Genomic DNA, 21,664 nt, shown 5'->3' on the forward strand with positions numbered 1-21,664 from the left:
GTTGCTATAAAATGTGATCATCTTTTCCAAACTCTGGATTATTTTTCTATATATATATATATATATATATATATATATATATATATATATATATATATATATATATATATATATATATATGTTTCACATTACAGATATTCCTTGCCTTATACATGTATATTTATACCTTTATCATTAAAGGTTTTTATGTCAATGTCATCTAATTTCAATGTCTCATCTGGTACGAAGGTGCTGTTGTTGTTCATATCCTGAGAGTCTGACTCTGGGGGTTGCAAACAGCAATAGCTGTGGGTGTATAAGCTAAATTCATGGTGCTGCTGCATTAAACGTCTGTCCCTAGCTTCTGCTTCATTAATTTCCTACAATTTGAAGTTTCAAGGTAATAAAATGGTGCAAATTATTTCAAACTTTAATACATGTTGTCAATCATTTTTTAAAATTCAAACATTGAAAGTGTCATACAAAAAAAAATCCTCCAGAATTAATTGTCATATGTTTTAAATGTAAGGAATTGGTATTTATGAGTATTTAATATAGAATTTTACTTAATCTATATATAGCTAGGGCTTCATTTTATGGGTCGGGTTAAAAATGTGAATAGGTTAATATTTTTTCTATTAAATTTTATATTAATAGGTAAAGAGACCTAGCTAAAAACGAAGGCATATAATCATGATTATAATAATGCATTTTTCTTATGAAGATGACTATAACTATACATGGTCGTTTCTCATGAATTCGTGGTACCCATTGATTCGTGGTATTTTCTTTTTCCGTCATTGCGCACGCGTAATGCACTATTCCAGAAATTTATTTTGAGAAATCGAAAGCAGAGTTCCTGATGTAAGCAAAGGGGCATTATTCAGCTTAAATGACGGAAAATTCGGAAAGTAATGTAAAAAATATACAAATTACACTTACATCCATATTAGTCGCTTTTGGATGTCATACCTGTTTTTCTAAAAATAGCGAAACCGGTACGAAATAGTAGGTAAATTAATTTCAAATGAATTTTCATATGTCGTCTGCATGATTGACTGTTTATATCAAGTGGTGTTGCTGGGCATTGAATAAAGTAGGGAAAGTTGCTAGTGTTAAAAATCGGTGTTTTTTTTTATTCATCATTACCAGGAGCCATAAGATAACTATAGCAAGTAACTGTAAGATATTCGTCCTTCAAATTCAATTATTTTTCCCTCTTTTTACATCAGGAATTAAAATACAAATCAATTTGTTATGAAATCCAATTTTCACTGTAAAAATATTTATTTACATATTTAAATGTTAATTATTGATAAAAAAAAATCTTTTCAAAACATGTTTTACGACGCAGGTAATGTACTTTTCTGCAATTATCTATAGAAAACTAAATAAAGGTATTTGCAATAAACTAAATAATTCATTGAAAAAAAATCAATTTTTGTCAATATTTCTATCTTTTTTATGAAGTATTTGTGCCCGAAATAGCACGCCATACCAATAATTCAGATTTTGATGACGTACCACGAATCAATGAGACGCTAGATTTTTCTACAGCGGTGTAAACACCACATATTTTAAGCTGAATTTTGACACAGATAAGTGATGAAATAACACAATTTTTTTACTAAAGAAGAGATTTAACCCTATTATTAATAAATCACAACAACAATAAGCTAAAAGTTTTGTTAATCGATTTTATTTCATTACGAATCGGTATGTACCACGAATCCATGAGATACCAGGCTACATAGTGTGTTTATTTATATGCTTATATATAAGCTACCTGCTGCAAATCTTTCTTCTGCATTTTCTCTCTTCCCTAGCTACGTCAGAGTCAGTTTGGGGTTTTTCTTTGTAGGTGAAAATTGTAGGTCTATAGTTCTCATCCTCCACCTCGTCGCTGTGCCACCCCCCTACGAAATGTTCAGAGCAGATTCGACTATATTCGTTCGGTGCCCAGTCATCTCTGTTAATCGCACGAATCCATGCCTTTCTCTTCTTACTGCCTTTTGGAAATCTGAAAAAACTTATGCCCTTGCCCTTTGCTTTCTCGCCTTGGCGATTAGAACACTGGTAAACAACGCAGTGAAAGACCATTACGTTGTTATTGTAAACAACCTTGGAATGCGGATGTTTTGTTGCCGTCCGGAAGCGTTTATACGCATGCGCTAAAAACAGGACCGCAGTTAACGTGAAAAGGCTTATTCTTCCGGTGATCGTTCACGGTTAGATCGTACGCCGTGTTACTCGAAGTTTATAATGTAAATATGTGTTTAGAGAAAAGAATGTTTTATTTTCTATTGAAAATTTATAAATATTTCTTTTGTAAACATTTTATATCGTATTTCGTTTTTGTAATTTATTCTGAAATATGAATAAACCTTTGCTCGAATCTGATTGGCTGTAGGATACAGGATAGGATAGGATAGGATTGGATTAACTTCTATATGTTTCTATCGTGAATCCTCAATCCTGAATCCTATCCGATCCTATCCCATGTCAACTTGTGGGATAGCAGCACTGTATATAAACCAGCGCTGGACATTGAAGTTCACACTTCGTTAATACTTGGAAATAGACACAGGTAAAATATGGCAGAGGAAAATACAAAGGACACCGTACCAGAAACACAGGATCTTTTAGATGTAGATGACAGGAGAATGATGATGAGAATGGTATCTTAAATCAAATGGCCTTTATCATGCAGATAATTCATAATGATATAGGTGATTTTAGAAAAGAAGTGATGGAAAAGATTCGCCAACAAGGAAGGAAGACACACCAGTTAGTGAAAGAAATACAAAAACTGGAGAAAAAGCCTCAGGAACCCAAGATCTCAGGGACCCACCAGACCAAACCTTTAGTGAAAGAAGGAGACAAGAAAGAGAAAAAGGAACACAACAGAGAAATTCCAGGCCCCAGCACTACTCACAAGAGGAAACTATCCCTGATGACCGATAAGGCACAGAAGAAGAAGTAAATTGATGTATTTTCATTCTGAATAAAATTGCTGTGTTCTTTGTTTTTGTCTTGTGTGTTATTTGTTATTGTTTTGAGGAAATCCAGTTTGAACTGGCTGGCTGGCTAGACCGTCTAGACTGTGAATGAAAGCGTGACGTCATAATGACATTCTTGAGTTGTTGCCAAAATCGTAGTAGCAGCGTTATGAATAGTAGTAGCAGCGTATAGTAAAATGTAAACACAGTGTAAACACCCCGTATTTAGGGGGCATATGTAATGAATTGACCAGGCTATCCCCTAGACCCGTCTAATCTGCACTACACAGCCCCCTTATAGATGATGCATCAGGTATAAAAAAAAAGATGATGCAACAGGTATAAAAAAGATGATGCAATAGATCTAAAAAGATGATGCAACGGGTATCAAAAAAATGATGCAATAGATATAAAAAGATGATGCAACATATGTAGTGAATTGACCCGGTTATCCCCCACAGGGGCTGCACTCCCTTGACCCACCTATCCCCCACAGGGGCTGCACTCCGTTGAACCCCCTATCCCCCAGGGGCTGCACTCCCTTGAACCCCCTATCCCCCCAGGCCCAAGATGATGCAACAGGTATAAAAAAGATGATGCAACAAGTATCAAAAAGATGATGCAACAGGTATCAAAAAGATGATGGAATAAGTATCAAAAAGATGATGCAACAAGTATCAAAAAGATGATGCAATAGATCTAAAAAGATGATGCAACAGGTATCAAAAAGATGATGCAATAGATATAAAAAGATGATGCAACATATGTACTGAATTGACCCGGCTATACCCCGCAGGGGCTGCACTCTGTTGAACCCCCTTTCCCCCACAGGGGCTGCACTCCCTTGAACCCCCTATCCCCCCAACCCCAAAAGTGCACTCCGTTGAACCCCCTATCCCCCCAACCCCAAAAGTGCACTCAGTTGACCTCGCCGGCCAGACCCCTTATACTACTAACATTTTTCTTCAGGAAATATGGCAGGCACCCTAAGTTAAAAATTATAACTGAATAAACTTGTGTACATCTTTATATGATATCCTGGAATTTTTTCTGAAAAAAAAAATTTTGGTGTTTAAAGCTTCGTTAAGTAAAACTAACTGCTTAGAGAGTGTTTGTTTAATATAAGAGATCTTGCATCTGCAAAAAGCCAAAATTGCACTAGCAGGAGATTTTTCAATTGTTTGACAGACTGATAGTTTCAATTGGCAAATCTCTGTATTAGTCTCCTTCTGACTGTTTGTCCAGCACCATCTGCAGTAACACCTTGTAGCCCAGAAGATTCCTGGTCTGGGTCGTTATCGCACATCTCTCCATCAATGGGCAGCTTTATGTCCATACACATGTTGTGCAGCTTAAACACAGCTGTGATGATCTGCACACTTTTTGCAGGAGTGAATAAAAGCATCCCACCAGATTTATGTATGCACCTATACAAGAAAAAAAATCCATTATAGTATTTACATTTTTCCAAATTTCTGAATTGTTTTAAAAAAAATTGAAGTAATTTAGTTAAATAGTACCTGAATCGGGATTTGCAGACACCAAGTGCTCTTTCAACTACAACCCTTGTCTTGCTGTGGGCTAAATTGTAATTTTCCTCGGCCTCATTGCTTGGGTTGGACTTGGGCGTCATCATGTACCGCTTTAAAGCATATGCCGAGTCCCCAAGAAGCCAGCCGTCATTCCTGTGGAAGTAATGTTTAAAATAAGTGCTAAATCATACAAAGGTTGTAAAATAAGGTGGTTTTAAAACCTTTAAATACATCTATATATCATATATTTCTACCTTGTTTCCATGTGAGTCTTCAAGGCCGAGTTAGAAAAAATGAACGCATCGTGTGTGGACCCAGGCCACTTGCAAACTACGTTTGTAAACCTTGAGATATAAATGAAAACATATTTATTTTTCATTCAGTAATGTCAAAATATTTATATTGTTTGGCACTTTTTAAAGAAAAATAAAATTATACCTTAAGGAGGCATCAGCAACCACTTGTACGTTTATAGCGTGATAGCCCTTCCGACAAACGTACTCTGGTTCATTGTCTTTGGGTGCAGTGATTGGAACTAAAGTTCCATCAACGGCACCAAGGACATTGGGGAATCCAGCAATCTGATAGAACTCGTGTTTTGTTCGTAATGCTTCATTCTCTAGATGCAAAAGAAATTTTTAACTGATAATTTTTCGGTTTTTGGAAAGTGAATTTTACATTTATTGACATATGAGAGAGAGAGAGAGAGAGAGCATGAATGTGCTTTGCATGCATATACACTATACATATTTCTTCTCAATTAATATTAAAAATTATTTTATCATTGCTATCATTATCAAGTGAATATCAAATTTAAGTATGATTTGTAAATGGGACTGTAAGAACTAATTGAAACGTTAACATACCAGATGGAAAGTGGATGTTGTTAAGCCGATCACAGATACTTCTGGTTACACTGTCAATGGCTCTTGACACACTAGACCGAGACACCCCATGAAGATCTCCACACTCCGAGAAAAATGCTGCCTTTGACAAGTATCTTATTGTAACAAGTACCTAGAAAATTGCATAATTAAGCATTCAATTGAATATTCTACGAAATATTGTGGGGGGTGGGGTGGTAATGACTTCCTTAATTGATATTACATAATACGTATTTTTGCATTGTTGCAGATTCATTTTATTTCTTAATATATATAGATACATGTATAAATAATTTTTAACATACGAAGTTACTCTGTAATAAATTCAAAATAATCGTGAAAATTATCCTTCAAAGAATCGGGGGATGGGAGGGGGGGGGGGGTTGAGAGAAGAGAGTCATATACATTCTACAAATTAATGGTTGCTTTGCGGAATATCTCAATATTGATCGAATACATGTTAATACTAGTTGTCAAAATGATATATAGATTCTAAACAAGCTTAATACTCGACTTTCATTTTCTACCACAAACTTCCAACCGTACGAAAAAAAAAAAAGGAATACAAATGTTCCAATATTTGTAGTAATTTTAAACGACATCTTAATACTCTGTAAAGTTTAAGTGGGACAATATTCTCATACATATTTTTTTAATTTTCAGAACTTGGTATGATATTTCTTGTTTTTATTTATGACCACCTCAGATTTCTTTTTTCAATTAGCATAGTCAGTGTATTTAAAAAATAATAAACAAGCACAAGCATACATTCAAAAGACAACAGAGAAAAACAAGTCCTTATTTATTAGAATTTATTATAAATTAAAGTTTATTTTTCCTCGATTGTAACTATTTAAAAAAATCTCGTATGCTTTTGATTGGAGACAATGGAATGGTCGTTTATAAAATGCGTATGTTTGGTATATATACGCAAGTTATTTTACATAAATTTATATATGCATAAGTTTTTGGGACAAAATGGAATTAAAAAAATAATATCTCTCATTCTCTATATCTCTGTTTTTTCTGTTCATTTCTTTCGTGGATGGTTTTGGCATACAAGCAATATATACGTATATAGTAATATTAACGTCATGCAAAATTCTATATTCATGCAATGGTGTGCCGAGTCCTGTTGAAAAAAAGAAAGATAACTCTAAATGTACAACAAAGTCGGACTCGGCTTCGTTATATTTTCATACAGAGATGTTTATACCTGTGTGGATGTTGACAAGGCATGGCTTCGCCCTGTGGACCTCTGCACGTCGGCTTCTACCATGTCAATAAGTCTATATATGAAAATTCGAGGTAAGCGATACCTTTCTATCACTTCCTGGTCATTGAGATAATCGAGGGGGTTTGTCCGATCCCGGAAAACCCTCTCTCGTCGAAAATTTCGTTTCGCATCGTCTGCTAGCAGGAGAAAAGACGCCATTTTTGTTTGTTTACGTGCTCGCAAGTCAATTAACGAGTGCCCCTGACCACTCGTAGAGTTACGATCAAGTTTAGTCGTAACTCGCAAGTCGTAACTCTTAGTGAAACGCACTTACGTGCTACGTTCGCGTTTACGTCTACATGCTACGTTTACGAGCTACGACCTGTTAGTGAAACGGTCGCCAGGATTAGATCATTCATTTCGTATAAAATAACGGAAGAAATTGAACAAATGTATACAGAAATTGATTTCGCTATTTCAAATACTCGATAGGTAAGCATTTCTTTGATAGTTTGTTAATTATACAGATACAGAAAGGGAAAACTTTATTTAAGTATATATTGATCGTGTATTCGTGTTATTGATATTTTTTGCTTTTGTTTTTAACAGTGGCGGATTTAAGGGGGGGTGCACCCGGCGCGCCCCCTCCCCCCTAAAATTGTCAAAGTTAACGTAAATCACAGTTTTGTCTAGAAAATGTAGATATGTCTACTTGGTAGACCTCATTTTTACTCTACAAAATCTCTAGAACACAGAAGCTTCCGGGGGCTTTGCCCCCTGGGCCACCACCTGGGCTTTGCCCTGGACCCTCTGGGGGCCTCAAGGCGGCCCCCAGACCCCTTGCCTATTTTTGGCGCCCCCTCTAACTTCAATTCCTGGATCGGCGCCTGTTTAATTCCTTTATATAATGTTTAATAACACTTGCATGTTTATACATAAAAATACTCTTTGTTTTTAATATCATGACGTCATAAACCTTACTTTTTATGTGTACAGATCGAAAGATCCCAAGCGTATATTTTGTTCTGTCTGTCTAGCTGTCTGTTTGTCTGCAAACTTAAATCTTCGCCATAACTTTTGATCAATGAATAGTTGAGACATCATATTTGGTGTGCATACTCTACTAATTAAGTTCTTTCAAATCACACAAAGGTCAATGATCTTGTGATCTTGACTGTGACCTATATGCTTAAAATAGTTTTTCTGCAAACTTTAACCTTCGCGATAACTTATATTCTATCATATTTGATATGCATACACCCCTGAATAAAATCTTTTAAATAACACCATAGTCAATGACATTGTGACCTTGACTGTGTCTTATACGCTAAATATAGCTTTTTTGTCGGCAAACTTTAACCTTCATCATAACTTTTGAATGAAGAAAGATAAAGACTTTATTCGGCATGCATACACCACTAAATGAGCCCTTCCACATGACAGCAAGGTTAATGACATTGTGACCTTGACTGTGTAATATATGCTAAATATAGCTTTTTTGAACCTTCGCCATAATTTTTGAACCATTAGAGATAGAGACTTCATATTTGGTATAGACATACTTCACTAATCAAGTTCTTTTCAATGACACCAAGATCAATGACCTTGTGACCTTTATGCTGAAATATGTTTTTTAACTTTGTTGCCGCCGGGGGCATAGTGTTTTACAAACACATCTTGTTTCTCAGAGCCGTTGGAATTTAAAGCGTTATATCTTTACGATGCATATACTATTAAATAAGCAAAAATTAGCCTTTGGCTTGCGTACCGAAATCAACTCATCGGGGTTTGGCGCAGGCTCCGTGTTTGGCGAGCATTGGAATTATACATGACCATAACACTTAAGAGTTGGAAATAATTTACACAATGTTTTGTAAATCTATGATAAACAAAATGAACAGTATATAAATTTATGCTTAGATATCTCTGATATTGAATCATATCTTTGCAGAAGAATTATCTTGCTATCTGAAGTGTAAAACAATGTAAATGTTTCGATTTTTAAATTACAGAAAATAGAGTAAATATTTCAATAATTAAAATAAAAATTACAAGTACCATACTTACCCAACTATTTTTAACAAAGTTTTTAATTTAGCAGAACCGACTTATATCCCTTAGATGGAATAAAAAACACGGCTGTCGTTTTTGAATATAGGAATTTTATTCATATCAGATATATCATTTGGGTATTTCCATCCTTGCAACAGTATGGGTTCAAAGTATAAAAACTGCATTTATTTATAATGAATATAGTGTGTTAAAAATAATTGCAAAAATGTATAGGTTGGTATATTTTAAAGGCGTAAAACAATATAAACAAGAAGTGTATGTTCGCATATAATTCGTACAATTTTACTGAACAGTATAATCATCAACATGATGTACATTCCTTTCAATTCAATATTCCGTATTCCGCTGTATCGTGTCAATGACTAACCATGCATTTTTCATGTATGAAATACAAATTCATTTACTAAAAAATTGTTGAAAAAAGGATGAATTTGACTAAGGGTTACAAAGATTTTTATAGTGTTAATGAACTCGTTATAGCGGATACTTTAGATGATTTAATTCTTTAAAAATCGCATGTAAATAGATGTAAAAAAAAGACACTGATACAAATATAAATTGATAAAGTTTTATATCTCTATTTATTCTCACCTTTTACTGCATTCAATCAATATGGATCGATAAAAACAATTTATCAATATATTTGTGTGCGCGTCAAATATGAATTTTCAGTAACCTGCATGCCCTGGTTTTTAATGGAAAACTATAGGTGAAAATTTTTTTTATAGTTATATCAAAGCACGATGGATTAGTTATAATATTTCAGACTTTGGATTAGTAATAAAACCATTAAGTATTTCATATTTTATCTTAACCGAGGCAGGTTACTATCAAAAGAGGTTTATTAGATTCATTTACTTTTTTCAAAGGTCCAATTAGTATACAATTACAATGAAACTCGAAAAAGAAAAATAAAGTGTTCAGATAAGTAGCAATGATCAATCAGATTTTTTAAGGAAACAATATGTATTATAGTCAGAACCAACACAGACCTCTGAAAATTATAGGGAACATGTTTTTTTTTATAATTATATCAAAGCACCATGAATTAGTTATAAGATTTCAGACTTTGGACAAGTAATAAAACCATTAAGTATTTCATATCTTATCAGCAAGTTACCTTGTACATATTTAAAATGCACAAAGATGCATGCTTGAAGTTCTTATTTGGACTAAATTAAAACTTGCTGAAAAAAAACAATAACACTGAACAATTTCATATATCTTCTACTAGACATTTTGAGAATTTTTAAAATTGAACGGAATATATAGATAACGAATAGTAATCAAGCTAGAAAGTCCATTTAAATGATACAAATTTAACTTTCAGGTAATGATGGTATTTAGATACATGTACATTTAAATAAGTGAAGTTGAACTCATCATGTTTATCATATTATTTTAATGTCAGGTTACAATTAGCGTATTTCTCTAGCAAAATATTATAAAGTGCAAAAGATGTGTCAGATTTTGTTTAACATTTTATTTCGGTTTTAAAGGGACATACATGTAAGTTCGACGGCGTATTCGTGCCAAATTGATAATGTAGAAAGTATTTTAAAAGTCGTTTGTACGATTTTTTAAATTGTTTGAACGATTTGGAAAATCGTTTGAACGATTTGGAAAATCGTTTGAACGATTTGAAAAATCGTTTGTACGATTTAGAAAATCGTTTGAACGATTTTTTTTAATCGTTTGAACGATTTAGAAAATCGATTAAACGATTTAGAAAATCGATTAAACGATTTAGAAATTAAATCGTTTGAATGATTTAGAAAATCATTTATACGATTTCTTAAATTGTTTGTACGATTATTTAAATCGTTTGTACCATTTATACCCCCTCAATCAAAGATAGGGGGGTTCTTTTGGAATTACCCTGTCTCTGTCCATCAGTTCAATCGTATCTGGACGGTAACTTCTTACTGGTATGTTGGATGTTGCCAATACTTCATACAGTTCATCTCCATGACCCAAGGATGTGTCATAATCTTGACCAATGACTTATGACTAAGGTCAAGGTCAAGGTGGACCGAGATCTGAAAGTTAGCTTATACACGGGTTGCCATAGGTTATTTGTCCTCTAGAAGAATTTTACTTTTAACTATAGTATCAATGTTTTCATAATATAGTAAATCAAAGATTTCACTATGGCGAATCAAAGTACATGTATCTAAAAATAGATATCAGGCAAATAATTAAAGTTCTGTAGTTCATACATGCAAATTAAATTTGTTATATTCATTTCTAATATAGCTTAAATTGGGCATTAAAATTTCAGAAAGGAATTTTAAAATAAAGAAACATGATAGTTAATCATAGGATGGAAGTATTAACTATAGTCAATTATAGTTAACTTACTAAGTAAACTTTAATTAACTTTAGTATCAAAACTTTAATTAATTATATTACATTTTTGTAAAGGTATAAACTGTAAATATAGATAAAAAGCCAATAATGTCGGATAAAGAGGCATCACAGCTTATGGGCGATACAGCAGAACTAGTAGAGAATTCAAACACCAACACCTCTGTGAACGCAACAGAGGATTCACAGTCAGAGAATTCGGACAACAAAATTGGTGTGTAAAGAACTAAATGGAAAATTAAATGGTATATGTAGAAATTGATTTAGAAATAAAGACAATAATATAGATTATTTAATAAGGTCTTAGCTTAATGACCACAATGGAATACTTAAGAATAATTTTTGTTATAGTTTCAATATATTTAAGTTATGAACCTTCTTTTAAATCATAATACTTTTCCACGGATATAACATAATTTCAGTATACTTTTCTCTTTTTTTTATTTTAGAAAATGCATCATTTATTTCCAAAGAAGAGGACAATTGTCTTCGGTATTTTCTGGGTATTGGTATCGCAGAAAAGGCTGTGAGAATTTGGTTTGATACCGTCATACCACGAGATAAATTAGAAAATCATCTGCAAAGGCATGAACAAAAGTTGAGAAAGATTTGCAACGATGATCAGATATCGAAATTATTTCCAGGTAAGGAAAAAGTGCACTAAGAAGTTCCAATTTATTATGTTTTGTAACAAAGGAATAGTTTTTACTGTTTTAAGCAAATAACACTTAAGCACTTATGTTCAAAAGGACATAGTAACAATTTTTGTATCGAGTTCACATTGTCCTTAATTAACTAACTCCTCGAAATTGCTCATTAAACTCAATTGTTCATGGATGTTATAGTACATTATACTTACTCCTCCATTGCACCTAATCCCATCTCTGATGTGTCGGAAGTCCGTGTTTGCTCTGATCCTATTTTCTATTGTTTTATGGACTTTGATATTGAATACTGTTCGTTATCTCCATATCCTTCTTTATACCTTAAAGTTAAGAAAACATATAGATTGCATTCTAGCCTCTTTGCCTTACTTGCATGCTCTATACTAAGAGTAATCAAGAGATGTGTCTCTGACACTCCATGAAAAATATGAAAAGAAAAAAAATCGGTTTTCGATTAAATTGATAAAATTCTTGGTTCCATCCTTGCAATAGTTTGAGTTCAATGCAGTACAGTGATTGTTTTAAAATAAAAATAAATAACATTAATCTATACTTTGTCTTCTAAAAGATGACACATAAATGCTGTGCAGTTTGTAAAACGTAATCTGTCCCAGTCCTGGTGCTAGAGTACAAGTATAACTTGGGTTGCTTTTTAATTCATTCCTTAAATGAAAAATGCAAGCTTTAAATTGCCCCATGCGGGTTCATCAATTGATTTTAAATTATAAACAAGTTACTTTATGTCGTCATTTTTGTGAAGTAATGTAGGCAAAGTTAAACATAATGATTGTTACGTTTTAATAATCAGAATTAAATGAGGCACAGAAATAAAGACAATTTACAGTTCATCTGATAAAATGTCAGCGCCTATTATTTATATACAATAATGGAGACAATCTATGTAAAATGTACATAATGAAATAATTTGATACAAATTTCTTGAAACAGTTAAGATTTGTTTGAACAGATCTATGAAATATTGTTCTTTGGCATTTCGTAATTGTTCATTTTCCTCTTTTACTTTGTAAAAAGAAAATATATAAAATTCCATTTTCCGCAGGATTTGAACTGTTCACTACATGGTGTGTTTCTTACAGTCGGATCCTAAATATGTTGCTTATACAAGCGAACACAGTTGGCTAATTTAGTTCCTCTTTGCCCTATAAAATTTTCCTCACATTTAGGGCACTTACATCATACAATATATGATTTTTGGATTAACACGTCATAAATATGAAATACATGGTTATTGTCTTGAAATATAAGCGATATTTGGGCTAGGGTAAATAAACGTGATAGAGGGCGAGGCTTGCCGAACCATTTCACGTTTTCGACCCGAGCCCAAATATCGCTTTTATTTCAAGACAGTTATCATGTATTTTGTTTATCCTGCAACAAAATATTTACATTTGAACTTCCAAAGCTAACTATTTTCGACAGATTTAGGCACATATCTGCAGTTTAAACTGTGAAGCCATAGTAAATATTATAATATACATGACGTCACAATGCTTTTAGAACATCAGAATGCATGCACGAGGCTTAATTAGGGCATTGACCGAATAGCGCTTTGGTTTATTAGGTTACCTTTATTAGATCAATGCAATGGGTAGTTGCAGGATAAAAGATTTTACGTCAATTGTCGTTAAACTTCATTCTGTTTTAAAAAATCATGGATTGGCCGATTTGCAGAGCTTGACAGTTTCCGCATAGTGGATCCTTGCACTTTGAATCTATCGGTTTTTCAGGCTTTGATGTAAATTTGACCGTAGTAAGATTTTTTTATAAGGAGGTTGACGTCTGCTGTGAAGTAAATCCTTTGATTTAATGTTTCTGATTGTCGAAGAATAGGGAAAATTGGCAGTTTTATAGATATTTCAGCATTCCTTTTCTAATGGAAATCAGCGAAAACAAATATCCATTTTTAGATATTCTTGTTATAAAAGAGGGAAGAAATATCATAACGGACCTCTACTACATGACTACACACTCCCATCAATATTTGATATTCAACTCATGCCATACCCTTTATTATGGCCAGGCGAATTTATGTTATTGTCATCGATGAGGATCTCAGAAAGAGTCCTAGTTCAGACAACCTTGTATATCTGCGATCCTCATCGAATAACAAATTCGCCTGGCTATATTGTAGGAGAGGATTGGGATGGGAAGAGTTAAAAATCAAATAATGATGGAGATCTGTGCTCATGTAATCTAGTATCTGGACTCTTGTTCCTGGTGCATGAAAATTCCAACAATCATACTGAAAATCACTGGAGAATTCCAACAATCCTACTGAAAATCACTGGAGAATTCCAACAATCCTACTGAAAATTACTGAAGAATTCCAACAATCCTATTGAAAAATCACTGGAGAATTCCAACAATCCTACTGAAAATCACTGGAGAATTCCAACAATCCTACTGAAAATCACTGGAGAATTCCAACAATCATACTGAAAATCACTGGAGAATTCCAATAATCATACTGAAAATCACTGGAGATTTTGATATTTACTTCTTGTTTCAATATATATTTTCTCTGCACTTACAAATGCGTATGATACCTTTGTTCACCCGGTGTAAGAAATTAGAATATAGATTGATATATTGCTATTTTTTTTACAGGGAATAGTTCTGTAATACCACCAACATATGACATATCATTGATGTATAAAATAATACGAAACACAACCAAAGTTAGAAAACCGAGAAAAGACTGGGGAGAAACTCCGGATGACACAGATATAGAACCGACTGACGACCTGGAACGAGTCCGGATCCAACGAAACTCACTTTGTCATGGCCCTCAGTCAATTAGCGACAATGAGTTTGAAAAGAAATGGAAAGAACTTAAGGAAGTAATGTGTTAATCTTTCTAATACTGTATATTCCTAATTTTTGAGAGTAATTTTATCGCAAACTGGCGATAACAATTCAGCAGTTTATCATGGTTTCGAGTTAAGTTTTCGCCTTAAAAAGTCTCTGTTTATCTGTCAGTTGGCTGGACATACTCACTCTTCAGTGTATGTAACCTCTTTTCACCTCTGATTGGTTTAGAAAACCGCATTTGCTCTGTTCCTGATTTGTATTCTTTAAGGAAGGTCTATTCTTCTACGGATCCGGTTTTACTTCCCTACACTTATTTCTAGTATTTAACTCTGTTTAGTACATGAATGTCTATCGAAATGATTTTGTTAAATGATTGTTAACAATACTGCTAGTATGTGATTGTTTATTGAAGTGTTGTTTTGTACAAGGCATCGACTACATATATGATATATGGAAATTAACACTACAGATGCACTCTAGTCTGGTCGTACTCTTGGCCATTATTTTATTTTTATTCTACCTGATCAAAACATAGGAATTACGGTGGATATGACCGTTCAACAGGGGATGATTTCTCCTCATAAGCACCAGATCCAAAATTTTGAAAGATATCCTACAGAAGTAGGGAAATCTTGTTTTTATATGAGTTCGTGTATTTTATTTCACATAATTCAAAGACTTGCTGGAGGCCAGTTACTCGGAGAAATAGAATCTCTACAGAGCAAAGATTTAGATCACTCATCACGGGCATCTGTTAAGAGACTCCTCGCAGTTCTGACAGCACGAGTTCAAAACGTGGAAAAATCTGCAGAGGATCATATTCCAAAAAACATCAGAGGTACACCTTATGATTTTTAAGGCTATTACTAGATTTGTTAACATATAGAGTTCCTCCATAAAAAAAGACACTTTAGGAAATCAAAAAATATATTTTTCTTAAATGTAAACAAAAATTTCAATGTCTTATCAGGAAAATAATTGCAATAATATATATTTTGATAATTTTGTAATGGAAATGGATTGCAATGCAAGAGAAAAATGACCAGTGTTGTCAGGGCAACAAAATACAAAAAAGCCTTAATATGAACGTTATCCTACGTTCGTTATTTTTAAAAATTCCCTCGAAATTAAATGCCAAACACAATGCACATGATAGGTAAAAATAAAGTGAAACATATAAATGTACACTCCACAAAATTACAATGATGGTGATGATTGTAATGGTCAAAATTTGTCAGTAAATTCATCTGAATTAAAATATTAGTTTTACTTCAGAGTTGCTGAATTACTTACAAAAAATAAATCAGTATCAAATATCAAGGTATATTTATTTTCATCGTTTCTCTAGAACAACATGAAAGAGAAATACAGAAATGGCGAGAGATGGATAGACTTTTCTGGAGAACGTCTGCTTACCAAAAATGCCTTGATAAGATCAGAGCCTCGCCTTTTGTGTCAGTGACTGGCAGTGGTGGTAGAGGAAAATCTTTTCTCATTCGTCACATTGCTCTGGAGCTTGCACAAGACGGATTTGAGATAATTCCTGTTTCATCACTTGAACAGGTCATCCTGTATGGAAAACTAAATTTCAAGCAATTATTCATTGTAGATGATGTATTAGGTGTATATGGTCTAGATATGAGTCTGTATAACAGTTTTAGTAGACATTCTGAAAATTTGTTAAACTTACTAGAATCAGGATCAAAATTAATGATGAGTTGTAGAACAGTTGTGTTTAATGAGTCGAAACTGCTGAATAGCTTTGTTACAGATGACAATCATGTCATTAATTTAGATGACAAAGGCAATGAACTTAATGATGAAGACGTGAAAAACATGTTACAGAATCACTGTAAATATAAAAATGTAAGGGAAGTATGCTTTGAAAAGTTAAAGTTACCTAGCATACTACCAATGTTCCCCCTGTTGTGTAGGGTATTCTCATCCACTGAAAAATATCAGGCAATGGGGAATAATTTTTTTCTCTTTCCGTACCAGTGTATGTTTTCTGACCTAGATAACATGCAAGAGCTAAACAAAGTGCATTATGCAGGCTTGGTGTACTGTGTAATTAAGGATAATTGTGTCCGTCCTAAATCCTTTGATAGGAATTGTCTAAAAGACGTGTTTGAATGCTGTAGACTAAACCAGTCAACGTCTAACTCAGAACTTGTACATGCAATGCAGGTATTGAAGGGGTCTTATCTGATGCAAGACGCAGAAGGTAGATATTTTTTCATTCATGATAATTTCTTTGAAATTGTTGCAGTTCACTTCGGAAAACGTTTTCCAGAATGCCTTATTAAACATTGTACCTCCTGCTCTATTTACAAACTTCTAACAATTGAAAACACGATATTGGATGTCAAGGACGATATGATCCCTATCGTTGAGGACCACTTTTTGGCACTGGTAGACCGAATCCTTTGTGACATTAAAGATTTCAAGTTTTATGAAGTATTTAGCAGAATAGGACATTTCTGGAAATGCGAAAAATTTGTTTCAACATTTTGTGGAACTTTGGAAAAATTGAACTTTGGTGAAATTAGGCAATTATTATTTGACGTTCAGAAGTGTGAGCATGAAGACAAAAGGCAACCATTTACAGAAGAAGCTAGAAGATCAAATGAATGAAATGTTTGATAAAAGAGGAGAATTAGGAATAGATAAGAGATATGAGTGTAAATTTCAAATTTTGCATAAATATTCGCCCACAGTCATAACCTGGATTATCGCATATGGCTATGTGAATCTATTGTCTAGAATTATAAAGATTGTCGAAAATAAAAGTCGCTTTATACGTAGAAACAACAGGTTCCGTCAACGATGACATTTTAAAAGACATCTCAGAAGTAGTGTTCGGTACCGGTCTGGAATTACAATCTGTTTGTTTCACACTATCTTGTTGTAGTAGAAGTTTGGAAATGGTCAAGCTGGTTTTTCGTCACGTAAAAGCCGAATGTACAAATTATATCTTAAAGGAAAGGTTTATACCGTCATTTGTAGCATTATCGTCTTCTTGTAATGATATTGTTGAGTTTTTGCTTTCGAAAGGAGCAGATGTCAATGTGAGCTTTGGAAAATACAATATTTTAATTCTTGCTTATTCATGCTTTTTTGGAAATGAAAACGCGGTGAATTCTTTAGTGAAAGGGGGCGCTAACATTAATGCCCCGATGGCAAACCTCGGTTCTGCACTACATTTCACATCGTATTTCGGCAATCTTCATCTTGTTAAGTACCTTATTAAGAACGGTGCTGATGTTAATTACTTTGACAAATATGGGAGATCTCCCTTGCATTATGCAATAGTTGGGGGTAATCTTGAGATAGTAAAGTGTCTTATAAAGAGCAATGCAAATGTCAATTTTTGTGACATAGACGTGAAGTCTCCACTAAATTATGCATCATATCAAGGACATCTAGAAATCGTTAATTGTCTGCTGAAATGTGGTGCAGATGTGAATTGTGGTGCAAGTTGTGTTTCTGCCGCATGTTCAAGTGGTCAGTATGATGTTATAGAATTGTTGATTGATAAAATTGACATTAATAGAGTTGATGACTTTTGCGATCCCCCTCTTCATTCTGCTGCCAGTTCAGGTCATGTTGACATTGTAAAAAAGCTTATAGAACACGGAGCTGATGTTAATCTGCTTTGCTCTTGTGGCAATCCACTTTACTGTGCCACACAAAATGGTCATTTACACATCATTGAATACCTTATGGAACATGGCGCTAATGTAAATCAGGGTTATTGTGGTGATAAAAATACGTCTCTTTTATGCTGTGCTTCTAGCAAAGGTTATCTGGAAATTGTGAAAGAACTGGTCAGACATGGTGTTGATATCAATGTCTGTGACAAAGTTGGATGATCTCCATTATGCCTTGCAGCACGTGAAGGTCACGTGGGGATAGTAAAGTATCTTATAAACCGTGCTGTTAATGTAAATGTCTGTGATTTGCGCAGAAGGTCTCCACTATACTATGCGTCAGCTCGCGGTTATCTTCATATTATAAAATGTCTTATTCAAAATCTTGCTGACCTACAAGTTGGTGCAAATTCTCTCTCTGTCGCTTGTAGTAATGGTCATCATGACGCTGTTGAGTATCTTATCGATAAAGCTGACGTAAATAGAGTAGAAGGCATCAGTGATCCACCTATGCATTCCGCTGCCAGTTCAGGACATCTTAATATCGTAGAATTTCTTGTTAAACATGGAGCGGATGTTAATCTGCTCACCTCTGTTGGAAATCCACTTTACTGTGCCACAAAAAATAGTCATTTACATGTTATTGAATATCTTGTGAAACATGGCGCTAATATAAATCAGGGTTATTGTGGTGATACAAATACGTCTCCCCTATGTTGTGCATCCAGCAAAGGTTATTTAAAAATTGTGAAAGAACTGGTAAGACTCGGAGCTGATGTCAATCTTAATGACAAAGACGGAAGATCCCCACTATTTTATGCAGTATGTGGAGGTCATTTAGAGATTGTGAAATATCTTATAAGCAGCATACAGGTCTACAGTGATCCCCCTCTTCATTCTGCTGCCAGTTCAGGTCACCTCGACATTGTGAAATATCTAGTAGCACATGGAGTCGATGTTAATTTACTCAGCTTTTAAAATGAGAGTCCACTGTATTGCGCCACAAAGAAGGGACAGTTACACGTTATTGAATATCTTGTAGAACAATGTGCTGATGTAAATCACGGTCTTTGTGATGATATTAATACGTCTCCTTTATGCTGTGCCTCAAGCAAAGGTTATCTGGAGATTGTAAAGGCATTAGTGAAACGTTGTGCAGATGTAAATATCTGTAACCTTAATGGAGATTCTCCACTATGTTACGCTTCAAGGTATGGTCATCTGGAAATTGTAAAATTTTTGCTACAAAATAATGCCGATTTCAATATCGGTGTTAGTTGTTTATCTGCTGCTTGTGATAGCAGACATTTAGATGTTGTAGAATATCTTGGTAAAATGATGGATGTTAACAAGGTGTATGACATTCGTGATCGTGCGCTTCATCACGCTGCTGGTCAAGGTCACATTGACATTTATATTGTTAAATATGTCGTAGAGGCTGGTGTAAATGTAAATTTACTAAGTTTCTATGGTTACAGTCCACTATGTTGTGCTGTGGAGAATGGACACCTCACGAATGTTGAATATCTTGTAGAACATGGTGCTCACATAGAAAAAGCTGTTCAAATTGCAATTGAAGGTGATCAGAATCTTATCAGAGATTTTCTGCTTAAACTTTTAAATTAAGAAGGAAAAAAATATGAAATGATTTTATATAGTATTCATATTGTATATATATTAATGAAATTGTATACACCATACAAGTATTTTTACTAAATTATTTTTTCATTTTATTCGCTCTATCATGTTTTTTTAAAAATAAAAATCGTAAAATGAACGTACAATGTAATAGTCTCCTTCATGTGTACAAGGAATTCAGAAATTAGCACACTAGATTTTGGGAAATTACGAGTATGATTTAAACAGATATAAGCAAGAAATTAGCGAACAAATATCATCACAAATGCTCACAAATATGATCACACTATGATAATGAGTAATGAGTATATTGTCATTACCATAACCTGCATCACCAAAGTTTGCCACGTATTTTCTTTACCATATGTGTATGGCACTCTTCAATATCTTATAATGATAGCACAATGCGCTTGTCAAACTATGTTCGTCAATCACATTTGGTTGCATATTTATTTTTGTAGTGCCATCTTTTTGCTGTATACCTATTGCTTTTTATATTTTTTGCAAATACTGTTTATCTGTAAATTTAGGGGATCAGTATATTAATATGTATTTGTGCGATTACATTTTGATATCTGATTCCCTATCATGTGATGTATATATTTTTTCTTATTTCGTCATTTTAATCAATGACATAGTTCATCACAACAAAGGTGTTGATTTTATTTGATTATATCTCAGTAAAAACAGAGCTTCGGTTAGGTTGTGCAGCATGAGGAAACATAAATATCTTTATAAATGTGTATTTTGTATTGTTTGTCACTGAAAAAAATTTCTAATATTTACTTTCCATCCATTTGCGATGTTTGAAACATAATCCTCCTTGATCCTTAACACTTTTAATGTTCTATCCGACAAACATAGTCCTGCTTGACACATTATAAATGGTGAAGTAAATTGTTGTTACTGAAAAACTTTACAAACTTGAAACAATTATTTTAAAAGTACCAAAACCGAGAAAATTCTTAATTTTTACATTTTATTCTCGTCCTAATTTTGAATACTATTTGTTATCTCCATATATTTCATTACAGATGTCAATTGTCAGGAAATTCAAATGGATTTTTATATGAATCATGACTGTTTGTTATATTCACCTTTTCCATTATTTATATATTATATACTAATAAGGGAATGATAATGTTTTGGAATCATGAGTTATAAAAAATAATTTTAAAAAAAATGCATAATATCTAGTGTAAAGAAATACATTATTCGTGAACTAATAGGGAATAATGTGATTCTTTAAAATACTATTTCTTATGAATGTGAGATCGAATGTTTGTAGTAGAGAGAAAAAGCCAAGCTCATTCATAACGTGTTTTCTGGGGTGAGAGGGAGATTGGGTTTGGCGGATCAAAATTTCTATAGAAACTGTTGTATGTCAATAATAGAACCTAACTTTTCAGTTTTGCTTATAAAATGTGTTTCGAGATATTTAACTCAGTATTAGACAAAAATTATAAAGTAATCGACTAGAGTTGCAGAGTAAGGGGCTGATTATGCAGGGCTTGAAAAGTCCTTTGGAAGAGACCAGAAAACTGAGGTACCGATCCGAAGTAGGTGAATGCTCGAAAAAGAGTAATCACTGCTCAGTGACCCTTAGTGCAGAGAAAAGGCATAAATTTACAATCTTCTATTTGGAAGAGGTTAAAGTGTGAGAAAGACTCTCGTTATGAGTTGACATATGTTCACTATCAAAGAACAGAAATACAGATTTTGAGAATCCGTATATATCATTTATTTTATTTAGCCTTACATATATGCCATTCTTATAAGTATTATACGAAATTTTAAGTAATTTATTATACATGATAAGGCAAGTACCA

The 21,664-nt window shown here is 33.6% G+C and overlaps 5 protein-coding genes across 5 annotated transcripts; 3 read left to right on the plus strand and 2 right to left on the minus strand.

Moving 5' to 3' along the window:
- Positions 1 to 166: 166 nt before the first annotated feature.
- On the minus strand, positions 167 to 2,079 carry LOC134240026 (peroxynitrite isomerase THAP4-like; the record flags this gene model as incomplete). The annotated part of the gene is made up of 2 exons (XM_062722142.1): positions 1,810 to 2,079; positions 167 to 359 (listed from the first exon to the last, which is right to left on the minus strand). Coding segments are annotated over exons 1-2 (463 nt in total), but the record flags the coding sequence as incomplete, so codon positions are not given.
- A 1,890-nt stretch (positions 2,080 to 3,969) lies between these two features.
- LOC134240027 (putative nuclease HARBI1) lies at positions 3,970 to 6,962 on the minus strand. The gene is made up of 6 exons (XM_062722144.1): positions 6,611 to 6,962; positions 5,377 to 5,527; positions 4,949 to 5,129; positions 4,765 to 4,854; positions 4,499 to 4,663; positions 3,970 to 4,405 (listed from the first exon to the last, which is right to left on the minus strand). The coding sequence occupies exons 1-6, from the start codon at positions 6,827 to 6,829 to the stop codon at positions 4,177 to 4,179; spliced, it is 1,035 nt and encodes a 344-aa protein (XP_062578128.1). The 5' UTR covers positions 6,830 to 6,962; the 3' UTR covers positions 3,970 to 4,176.
- Positions 6,963 to 7,016: 54 nt separating this feature from the next.
- On the plus strand, positions 7,017 to 14,845 carry LOC134240028 (uncharacterized). Its single transcript, XM_062722145.1, has 4 exons — positions 7,017 to 7,102; positions 11,127 to 11,264; positions 11,500 to 11,694; positions 14,344 to 14,845. Exons 2-4 carry the CDS (start codon positions 11,141 to 11,143, stop codon positions 14,586 to 14,588), a joined length of 564 nt encoding a protein of 187 aa, XP_062578129.1. The 5' UTR covers positions 7,017 to 7,102; positions 11,127 to 11,140; the 3' UTR covers positions 14,589 to 14,845.
- Positions 14,846 to 15,930: 1,085 nt separating this feature from the next.
- LOC134240019 (uncharacterized) lies at positions 15,931 to 17,181 on the plus strand. The gene has a single exon (XM_062722137.1). The coding sequence runs from the start codon at positions 15,931 to 15,933 to the stop codon at positions 17,179 to 17,181; it is 1,251 nt and encodes a 416-aa protein (XP_062578121.1).
- Positions 17,182 to 17,723: 542 nt separating this feature from the next.
- LOC134240020 (ankyrin repeat domain-containing protein 50-like) lies at positions 17,724 to 19,823 on the plus strand. The gene is made up of 3 exons (XM_062722138.1): positions 17,724 to 18,348; positions 18,439 to 19,110; positions 19,240 to 19,823. The coding sequence occupies exons 1-3, from the start codon at positions 17,724 to 17,726 to the stop codon at positions 19,821 to 19,823; spliced, it is 1,881 nt and encodes a 626-aa protein (XP_062578122.1).
- Positions 19,824 to 21,664: the final 1,841 nt, after the last annotated feature.

The sequence above is a fragment of the Saccostrea cucullata genome, unplaced genomic scaffold, assembly GCF_032062105.1.
Source record: "Saccostrea cucullata isolate Sc308-1 unplaced genomic scaffold, CSIRO_AGI_Scuc_v1 ctg1035, whole genome shotgun sequence".
Taxonomy (NCBI): Eukaryota; Metazoa; Mollusca; class Bivalvia; order Ostreida; family Ostreidae; genus Saccostrea; species Saccostrea cuccullata.